At 50.3% G+C, this 11,035-nt stretch overlaps 1 protein-coding gene across 3 annotated transcripts in view; it reads left to right on the top strand.

The window, feature by feature from the left end:
* PKNOX2 (PBX/knotted 1 homeobox 2) overlaps window positions 1-11,035 on the top strand; it is a 112,429-nt gene that overhangs the window by 58,016 nt on the left and 43,378 nt on the right. For all 3 annotated transcript variants that reach the window (XM_012001291.1, XM_012001290.1, XM_012001292.1), the window contains one exon: window positions 7,074-7,245. In XM_012001291.1, the coding sequence (XP_011856681.1) occupies window positions 7,074-7,245 (172 nt within the window). The remainder of the gene's footprint in view (window positions 1-7,073; window positions 7,246-11,035) is intronic.

Here is an 11,035-nt window from a genome sequence, read left to right as displayed (position 1 = left end):
GAGGGAGGGAGGGAGGCTCAAAACGCTAGTCCTCAGGCAGAGTTTCTGGAAAGGCGAGCTTGTGGCAACTTGACAGCCACTGTGTGTTGGTAGGGCATAGGTTGGTAGCCAGAGTGCCACCCATCCCTCCGTGCCCCATCTCACCCCATCCCACCAGCCAGCAGCCTTGTGTCCTCTGAGTGGTGGGACCCTGGCCAGGCCTCTGGTCCTGCTGGCCCATGTCTGAAGATGTCCACCAAAAACTCTTGCTCTCCTCCCATGCATTCCACCTCTGGATCATCCATCCTTGGCCCAACAGGAAGAGACAGAGGCTCTGTCTCCCCTGTCCCCATTGGAAGAAGCAGCGCGGGTTCAGGGATGGGCTGGGCACTGACCCTGGGCTTCCCTCTTCCCACCCCCAGGAAGGTGAGAATGGCTGTAAGACAGGTGCAGAGGGAGCCGGGGGGCTCCAAGGTCAGTCACAGGAAAGGAGGTGGATGGCCCAGGCAGGCAGCCGCACACTTCGCTGGACCCATAATTGAGGTCTGCAGTCCTGGCCAAGGTCACAAGGGAAGGGACGGCTGAGAGGCTTAGAAGGGACAGAGTGGCATGACTGTGAATCACAAAGTTTATCACCCAGAAAGAGAACTCAGCATTCACGTCTCCCCTTGCTGGTGACCACCCTCGCCCCCGCTCATGGCTGGTGCTGTTTCTCTCTGCATATCCACTCTCTGCCTGCCTTGTGTTCTGCATCTTCGCCTCTCCGAAGCTCTGTATTTTTGCATTCTTTCTAACTTCTTTTCTGTATCTGCTTCTGTTTCCACTCCTCCCCCAAGAAGGAAGAAATGTTTTATTTTTTTTTAAACCCAGGTGGTCCAAAAAGAAAGAAAGAGAAATGAAAAAGGACCCAACTATTTTTTTTTTTTTTTTTTGAGACAGAATCTCAATCTGTCGCCCAGGCTGGAGTCCAGTGGCACCATCTCAGCTCACTGCGACCTCCACCTCCTGGGTTCAAGCAATTCTCCTGCCTCAGCCTCCCAAGTAGCTGGGATTAAAGTCACGTGCCACCATGGCTGGCTAATTTTTTGTATTTTTAGTAGAGACAGGGTTTCACCATGTTGACCAGGCTGGTCTCAAAATCCTGATTTCAGGTAATCCACCTGCCTCAGCCTCCCAAAGCGCTGGGATTAGAGGTGTGAGCCACCACGCCCAGCCAAGGACCCAGCCATCTTTTTTTTTTTTGAGTCCTTTTAATAAAAAGAAATTAGCTACAGCCACATAGGGGAACTTTAAGTTATAGATGAGCATAAGAGTTACCAAGGAAGTTGTGGGGTCCATTCCAGAAGGCCTTTAAAAAATGTTAGGGCAATCTGTCAGCCCAATTTATGTTAAGAATATCTGTCTTGAGGTGGGGAGGAATACGTGGGCTTTGATGAATCTTGCCTGCCCCGTGATGCTCTCAGAAGCTTTGGTCTTGATTGAGGGGTCTCAGCCTTTCTGTTGCTAAGAGAAAGGGTGGTGCTAGCCTCTGCACAGGGCTACAGCCAACATACTGCCCTGTCTCTAATCACCTCTCCCGGGGACAGCTGCACACACCTTGGCCCCAAACTGGGCATTCCAGACCAGCAAATTTGGGTGATGTAAAAAACACGAAGGCAGAAATGTCAGAAGTAATTAAACCAAACGATGACTTAAACCCCTGTAGAAATCAACACATCCGGTTTAATCACCTTCTTAAGCTAGCACAAGACTGCAATTCTGTGGAGAGGGGTTCTTTATTTCTTTGGATCGTTAACAAGAACTGCATATCTTGAGTTTGATTTTAGTTCAGATGCTCCTGGGGAGAGGTGATGAGGGTAGGGGGTGGAGGGTGGGATGGGGGACTCAGAAAAGAGAAAAGAAATAATAAAACGTTATTCGCGATCGTCTCTCCTTCCCCTCTCCCTGAGCTGAGCCACGTCTCCCTCCTGCCTGCCTCTGTCCGCACTCCTGGTGAAGGCGCCCGCCCTCCCAGCACCCAGGCGGAGGCGCAGTGCTGAATGTGCTAAATTAGGCCATTAGAGAAATTCATTTCTCTTTATTAGTCTGTGTCAAATCCTTTTTATTAGTGGCTGGAAACGACCTCTCTTCTGCAGTAAAATGTCATGCCAGTTCACTCCTTTTATTTGTTCTGCACTGACGAGGCTCAAACTCTCACTGAATTAGTGCAGAGAGATTTATTTCCTCCAAATTTTGAACGGCTTAAGAGAGATTGGGGTGGAGGGGGCGGTCGGGAGGGAGGTGACGTGGGGAGAGAAGAGTGAAGAAGGGGTCTGGGAGGGAGAAGGTGAGCTCTTATGGAGGTCACATGTCCTCAGCTCTTTGGATATAAAGTCTAATGACCATTCCTTACATCCCACTCATCATCATCGACACTCAGCACTGGAGACCAAGTGTCCACATCCCTGCTTCTAGCCCATGGAGGATATGGACCCAGAGCGGAAGATATCTGGACAGCGGGAAGAAGCACTCCTGAAAAACCGTGTTGTAGTGGGACAAACTGAGGCTCAGGGAAGGCCAAAGTCTCTCCTCTAACTGGGAATCCTTCTCCCCACCCATCCCTGGTTCACACAGGGCCATTTGTATTGCAGGTGGCTTTGATGGCAGCTCTCATGGGCCCTGCCCTCAGGGTGGACCCCCAAGCCTGCAGTCAAGACTGCTGGGAAGAACTTTTCCAAAGTGGCTGCCAGCCTCCTCTCATGCCTTAGGGGGTGATGTTGGAGGGTAGGTTAGAAAATACAGGTCAGCCTTTAGGCAGGTACAGACTGGGCACCTGGGAAAGGGTAAGTGACTCTCCCATAGCTGTGCTGGAAACAGCCTGAGAGAAGCCCAGGACCATGCTGCAGCCACAAAACCCATGGAGTCGCTGGGAAACAGCCTGTCTCTCAGGGCACAGTGCAGTGTCTCAGGGATCCACGTGCATAAGGTAGAAGGTAGTATCTGGGTTTATCAAGTGAGCCAGGTGGATGGAGCATGGGAGCCACAGGCGCCCCACTGACCATGACCATGGATCACAGGAAAAGCTGTGGGTGATCTCAGGTGCCATCTGAGCTCTGAGAGACCAACAGGGCTCTGGGATGAGGTGGGAGGAACCAGACGCTGGAGTCAGGGGAGTCTGGGATAGGAGAAGAGAGGATCTGGGGGCTGACAGTACTGCTGTCTGTCCTTCAACCCTGACTGCTCAGTCCTCAGGTTGCAGAGCAGCTGGAGAGAGGGTGCCAGGCCAGTACCTGTGAAGTCTGCCCTGTGCTCCATGGGCTCTTAGTTAACTTGGAGGGAAGGATGGGCAGCATGTTCCTTTCTTCTGAGACAGCAGGAGCCACGGAAGCCTCCCCCAGATATGCCCCCACATACACACGCATAGCCATTCTGGGGAGATCCGCCACCTGGAAGTGAAGGAGGTTTAGAAGACAGACCCTGGCTGGGGTTCTGCAGAGGAGGTGCATGTTCCCTGGCGTATGTGACAATGCCTCCCACCCGATCCCTGCAAGCCCAGCTCTGTCACGAGGTACCTCATGATGTGACTCCTGCTGCCTTTTCAACCTCATCTCCCTCCACTCCCCACCTGCCCACCTGGCTCCAGCCACACTTGGCTACATTTTGTTCCAGAAACGTGCAAGCTCATTTCTGTCTCGAATACGTTGCTTTTTCTCCTGCTAGAATGCCGATCCCTTAGCTCTTTGCATGACTACGTCTCATCATCCGAGGCTTAACTTAAATGTCACCTCCGCAGAGAGGCCCTCCCTGACCACTCTAAGAAAAGCTGCTCCTCCCTGCAGAAGCAAGGACAGAAGCAGAGGAGATCACCCTTCTCTCCCTACCCAAAGCCTAGTGCTAGTAGCTGGGGGACACAGTCGTGGCAGATCTCTCTTCCTTACCCCACATGCCACTGATACTGTGTACACAGAAGACACCAGCCCTGTACACATACACACGTATTGCATACAAACAGCACAGAGAACAGGCACACTGTGCTCACAGCACACAAAATCAGCACCCCAGTTACATACATTACCCATCTGTGCATATATACAGCATTAGCACAACACTGTGTGTGCACACAATGAAAACACACAGGACCCCACACAACACTTGCTCTCATTGACAGCCTGCATACACCCTTGGTGCACACACATGCATATGCACGTGCACGCACACACACGCACACACACGCTTTGTCCCCTCCCTCCAACTAACCAGTGAGAAAGGAATGTGCGGTGACCGCAGCTGCCATGGGGTTGGGGCGGGGGCTGCACCCCCACCACCTGGCACGATGCTGTGGATTATTAGTTCCTGGTAATTTAGTGCCCTTGTACAGAGTCGATTTGTGCCTTTCATTCCTAATTGATCTAGTGGCTGTTTAAATGGCAGCAGGCATCTGTTGAGAGTAGGGAGGTTCATAAGGCGCAATAATTCATAACACCGTCTGGAATTTGCCTTTCATGTCCCTCAGCTAAGCCACTGCAGGCTCTGCTTAAATTACAGCCACTGAGGCTTTCTTTGGTATTCCACTCAGGGCCAGGAGAATCTTGCATTAAACTGGGATCAGGTTAGATTAGACTATAATATGCTGCAGTATTAGTGGCTGCAAATGAAGACTTATACTGGAGTTTAACCCCTTCACCTGGTTTTCTCTTTGTCTCCAGCCGAATGGCTAAGCTAACCCATTGTTTTCCCTACCAGCTTCCTGGTAGATCTTTCTCAATGGATCTTCTGGCAATTTGGGGCAGCGAATAGGCCACCCTTAAATATTGACACTTTTTTTCTGCAGACTGCACACCCAGTCTGCAGCCCTGGGGCCCAGCAGTTTAGGCATCAGCTTCCAAAACCAGGGTCGGGGAGAGAGTGTGCAGGGACAGGCTCTGCCAAGCTTAGCAGCTCCTCTGGAGCAGAAATTTCTCTTTTCCTCCTCACCACCCCGAGTCTGAGTAGAAAGAGCCATAAAATGCATATGAGTGTGGATGGGGGGACACACTTTCTGCCTTTTTATCCAAAATTGTTAGAATTCCAAGATGGACAGGCTCCTAGGGGTTCTCCCACCCACTTGCAAATACCATATAGGCTAGACATTCAGTCCTTCTCTGTGTGCTCAGTCATGGGGTGCTGGAGGGGAGACCATGGTCTGTTTGCCTTACTTACCGTGTTCTCGGTAGGATGCGGTGGCTCACACCTGTAATCCCAGCACTTTGGGAGGCCAAGGCAGGCAGATCACGTGAGGTCAGAAGTTTAGACCAGCCTGGCTAAAGTGGTGAAATCCCGTCTCTGCTTTAAAAAAAAAAAAAAAAAAAAATTAATCGGGCATGATGGTGGGCACCTGTAATCCCAACTATTTGGGAGGCTGAGGCAAGAGGATCACTTGAACCCTGGAGGCAGAGGTTGCAGTGAGCCAAGATCATGCCATTGCACTCCGGCCTGGATGACAGAGCAAGACTCCGACAAAAAGAAAAAAAAAAAAAAAAGACTTACTGTTTCAGTATGGTAGCCACTAGCCACATGTAACCTCTTAAATTTAAAGTAACTAAAATTAAGTAAAATTAAAAGTTCAGAGTCCTAGTTACGGTAGCCATATTTCAAGTATCCATTGGCCTCACGGGATTAGTGGCTGCCATATGGGGCAGTGGAGATTGCAGAACATTCCCACCATTGCAGAAAGTTCTGTTGCACAGCACTGGCTAGACCATCCCCTTGGGCAGAGGCATGGGGGCCAGGTTCAGGTCCAACATACATTCCTCCTTCTTGCCCAGCAAATGGGACTACGTCCAAAAATAAAAATACAAAAATTTAAAAAACCTACATTGCATAGTCCCAGCAGTCTGGGGAGACAGGCCAGAGAGGGATGTGCAGATGCATTTTTGGAACTGCAGTGGAAGGGAATGGGGCTCTCTGGAGTCCAGTGTCAACAACCCATGCACACATACTGCAGAAATAAAGGTGCTGTGGACTTATACACACAAATACGCCTACACACATAACATATATATTTACCAAATACTTTTTGGTAAATCCACATACATCTGACTAGACTTTAGACATATAGTGATAAGTAAGGTGAGCTAGGTTCCTGCCCTCATGTAGCTCACAGTCTAATGAGGAAGGCAGACAATAAAACAAACAACTCAGGGACTATCGGTGTAGGTTTGGCGGTGGGGGAATGGAGGTCAGGAGTCAGAAAAGCTTTTAAGAGTTGCTGATCTCCAAGATAAGATCCAGAGAGCCATTTAGGTAAACACTTTGGCTCACATATAGATGTCGTAGAACCCCCTGCCCCGACCACCACACACAGTCTTTTCACTCATCGATTCCTTCATTCACCAAATATTTATTAAGTGTCTGCTATGAGCATGCATACCAAGGTCTTAGGGATATCAGGATCACTAAGTCAGGTAGAGTCTTGGAGGAAAACAGTGAGCAAATGATTTGCATCACATAGTGATGTAAATAATCATTGCATCATTGTGTGATGACCTAACGCACTGGGGTATCTGACCTAAACTGAATCTACCAAGACTTAGGACAGGTGGAGACATCCGCCTACCACATGTGGATGAGTCTTCAGGCTCACGTATGTCTCCTGCATGCACTTGCAAGCACACAAGTGTTCGTGCACATCTGCCACCCTTAGCTGGCTCCAGAAAGCCAAGAATGGATCTATGACCTACCGCTAATGTTCACATCCAGGACTTCTCTGGACACTCCCCACCTTTCCTTCCTAGGTTGACTCTGAGCCAGAAATGGACACCTACTTCTTGGAAGGTTTATAACCCTTTATCCCTCCCCAAATATTCATGCAGTTTATCTGACCAAAGAGAAAAGGTAGGATCCCAGTGGGTAGGGACAGGAGCCTCTTAAGCCCAGAAGCTGGAAGAGCAGACCCTCCTTGCCAAGGCACAAAGTGCTGCCATCTAGATTGACCATGGGGACTGGGGATGTTATCAAGGAGTGGGACCTTGGGAGAAGTTATGGGAAAGTGGGCAGGGGAGTCTGGTGGCTTCTGAGCACAGGTAGCAGCACGGTCTCTGTGTGTGCGCATGTGTGAGCTCTTGATGTCCCCGCAGGCACCCTCTTTTCCCGCTCCTGACGCTGCTGTTTGAGAAATGTGAACAGGCCACCCAGGGCTCTGAGTGCATCACCTCCGCCAGCTTTGATGTGGACATCGAGAACTTTGTCCACCAGCAGGAGCAGGAGCACAAACCCTTCTTCAGCGATGACCCAGAACTGGACAATCTGGTAAAGACCCTCCACCCTCTGCCCTGTTTAGAGTCTTCCTACCCTCTGATCCCCTTCAAAATGCCCCAGAAATGATCCTTCCATTAATTCACCAACAAAAGATTTTGAGTGTCCACCTTGGGGCATGCATTAGATACACCAGTCTTGCAGCCAAGAACCATTTTTAAGTGCCTTAAACCAAGAGTTCCATGCACAGGCTTTGCTGCCAAAGTTCTGCCCATCTCTGCTCAGGGTGGCACTAGCATCTTAGCACCCATCCTTTTACAGTGCAGACAGGAGGAAAGAAGGGTCATAGCAGCCAGAATATCTGGGGTAGCTGTTCTGAGTCCCGGAGTCCTGGCATGTTAGCAAATCTGTCTTGGGCTGTCCAGAGAGGAGCTAATAGTTGATGTGCCACTGTATGGAGGATGAAGGTAACTGATGTTGGAGCACATTAACCGAGAGAAAGACCTGACATCGATGTGCTGAGGAGACCAGTGGAGAACTGGTTCATTCTGGGGACAGGGTAGATCAGGCTCCCAAACCTAATTGGTCAACTAGATCATGACCACAGTTTTATAAAAATACATATTTCTAGGCCACACCACCTGCGAATTGTGATTCAGTGGGTTTGGTGGGAGCCTGTGAATCTACCTTTTAAAAAGTTTCCTGAGCAGTTGCAATCATCATTAGGTTTGGTGACCACTGGGTCGGATGACATCTGAATTCTCATCTAGTCCAGGGAATTCTGTGGAGAGAGCAACAGAGAGGTTGTTCTGTTTGTCCATTACTCTAACTAGTCATCTTGGAATTATTAACCACAATTCTTTGTTTTTTGTGGGTGGATTACCCAGATTATGCACAGTGAATTTGGAAACTCTGGAAAACTCTCCCCAACAAATTGATTAATGATGGTGCTGTCTTCTTGGATTTAGAGTTTAACTGGTACCTACTTTCAAAAGGGAAACAGAATTAGAAAAGAAAATGTGGTTCCGGAAAGGAAGAAAACACACCCCCCACACACACACACACACACACACACACACACACACACACTGCATCTGCAGAACAGGTGTAACTGGCTTTGGTATTCTGTGCTATGAATTATCCACACCACTGCGTCTCTCAAGAGCTGAATATGTGACTGGATGGAGTCCAGAAGAGCTGCCAGGAGAGCCCACCCTGGCCTGAAGCTTCGTGAAGTGTCACGATGGGTGGAATGTTTGAAGAGCGGAGGAGGCCTTGCCAGAGGATAAGCGCTTGCTTGCTGTCGGGAGGGTCAGTGAAGGCATCTGAGAGCCCCAAAGCCACCTTTTCTCATCCTGGGGCATCCCTTTCCCTGGCTGGGATTGGCAGTCCCCTTCCCAGGAGGCAGGTCACTGTCTCTCAGGTCCCCTGGGAAAGCTGCCCTGTGCAGGTGCTCCAGTTGCAGGCTGGTCTTGCTCTGCCCTGTGCTCTGACTGATCAGAACCACAGACTGCAGTTGCGGAGCAGATCCTCGCAACCTAGACCCATGGTAGCCAGGGGGCCAGGAGATGCCGCAGCCATTTCTGTGGGAGCTGGGATGGACCTGGGAAGCAGGGCCCACTCCCCTCATTTGGCACAATAAGAAACTGAGTCCTAAGTAGGTAAGGAAATATTGAAAAGTAAACTGGGTAGCTAATGTGAAATAATTTATACCTTCTTAAGAGGGAGGAGTCCTGGGGGAACACATTTCTCATGCCCTGCCCACAACCACCTGCCAGGTGAGCTCTGGAAGACCCACCAAGGGCAGCCTCCCATCCTAGCTCAGCCTGGAAAACACCCAGGTGGCCATCTCCATGCTCTCTCCTGGCCAACATGACGTGGGTTCCCCAGAGTTCTGTTCACTCAAAGAATCATATTTAGAATCAATTGAACAGAACTTGGTTGAGTGTCTGCCATGTGCCAGGCCTGACCCAGGGACATGGATGCTGTGGAAGCTGCCCTGGTGGCCCTATACTGCCAGCGTACCCTGGTCTTCCATCTCAGGCACTGGGCTGGGAGTGTCCAGCCAGTGCAGCAAAGCTTGGACATTCCATCTACTTGGGTGCAGCTGATTTACCTAGTTGAGTTAGCCATGGTCAATGACTGGTTGACTGGCTGATTATGTAAATGGAGAATTTGAAAGAGCGCTCTCTGAGCCTCACCACTACTATCTATGTGATTTGGATGACTTAACTTCTTTGAAGCTCGGTTTCCTCATCTGTAGATCTAACACACCTATCTCGTGTAATGGTAATACAAAATTAATGAGATGGCTCTGGGAAATGGCCTTTAAAAATGCAGTTGCGGAGCAGATCCTCGCAACCTAGACCCATCTGGAAGGTTAGTCTCAAGTGCAGGGCCCCTCCGACAAGATGCTCCAGTTCCTCAACCTCACATCCTGGCCACCAAAGAGACCATGCGGCCGGGACCCTGAAACGTGATGTGGGGAGTCAAGCAGTGCCCCTTGCTACCCCCACCCCTGGTCCTGTGTCAGGAAGGGGGAGATAAAGAGGCCAACTGCAGGAGCCATCATTAGAACAAGAATCATGTAGCCAGCACAGCCGAGATGCACATAATTAGAAATTAGAAAAAGGTCAGATCGCGTCATTATCAGCTCAATCAGCTGCCGAGTGCCACAGCCAGTTAATTTGGCATCTGTATTTTTTACAACCCCGCACACGTAGCCCAACGGACTGTAACTCTTTATCCGGACAGATATACTGCGCAGCCGAGCAGGGACATAAAATGAGAGACCCCAAGCAAATGAGCTGAGATAATTGAGAGATTTATTTTTTATATATATGTGTGTCAGGGCGGCTTTCCTTTGCCCTTGAATATTGACTTTCACAGGGATTGTCAGGGCACTTGGGTCCCCAAAAACTTTGTCCCTCGGAAGTACTTCTCTCCCCCAAGGTCCTCAAGCCCCACTCGGGCCCTGCTTTCTCTCAGGCGCTGTAAGCCTGTAGTCTCCAGCCCCACCAAGCCCCCGATTTGAACTCAAATCCTCCCCATCCCCAGCTGGCCACCTCCCTGTCCCCCGAGCAAGTTGCCCTGTACCACACTCCCCTATGTCCCACAGTCACCCAGGGCTGCCCTGAAGATCAGAGAGGTTCTCAGATTGTAGATTTCGCAGGAACCTCCCTCCCTGCATTAGCCACCTGCTCCCACAGCACCCCTACCAGAGAAGAAACAGATTCATGAACCATTAGAGGGAAAAGCCCTAGAGAGGGCCGGGCACAGTGGCTCACCCCTGTAATCCCAGCACTTTGAGAGGCCAAGGCAGGCAGATCACATGAGGCTAGGAGTTCGAGACCAGCCTGGCCAACACGGTGACACCTCGTCTCTACTAAAGATACAAAAATTAGCCAGGTGTGGTGGTACATGTCTGTAGTCACAGCTCCTCGGGAGGCTGAGGCATGAGAATTGCTTAAGCCCAGGAGGCAGAGGTTGCAGTGAGCCGAGATCATGACACTGCACTCCAGCCTGGGCAACAAAGTGAGACCATCTCAAAAACAAACCAACAAACAAAAAGCCCTAGGGAGAAGCACATCCTACCTCCGTTTATAGCCTGGGATGTAAGTTCACAGAAGGAAGTGACTTGCCAGGACCAGAACCCAGGTCAGCTGACCCCTGATCCTCCGCTCTGCCCACAACATCACACCACCACTCCTTCATTTGCAAATAAAAGTGCCCCCGATCTCTCTTTCCCTGCACCCATACTGTAACTCCCCATTTCCAGAGGACGAGGGTGGCTTTCCACCCTCATGGTGGTCAAACTGCAGTGCCCCTGACTGGCTCCCCTGGG

This window comes from Mandrillus leucophaeus, unplaced genomic scaffold (assembly GCF_000951045.1).
Source record: "Mandrillus leucophaeus isolate KB7577 unplaced genomic scaffold, Mleu.le_1.0 Scaffold656, whole genome shotgun sequence".
Classification (NCBI taxonomy): domain Eukaryota; kingdom Metazoa; phylum Chordata; class Mammalia; order Primates; family Cercopithecidae; genus Mandrillus; species Mandrillus leucophaeus.
Note: the sequence above shows the minus strand (reverse complement) of the source record. Positions and strands in the feature narration are given on the sequence as shown.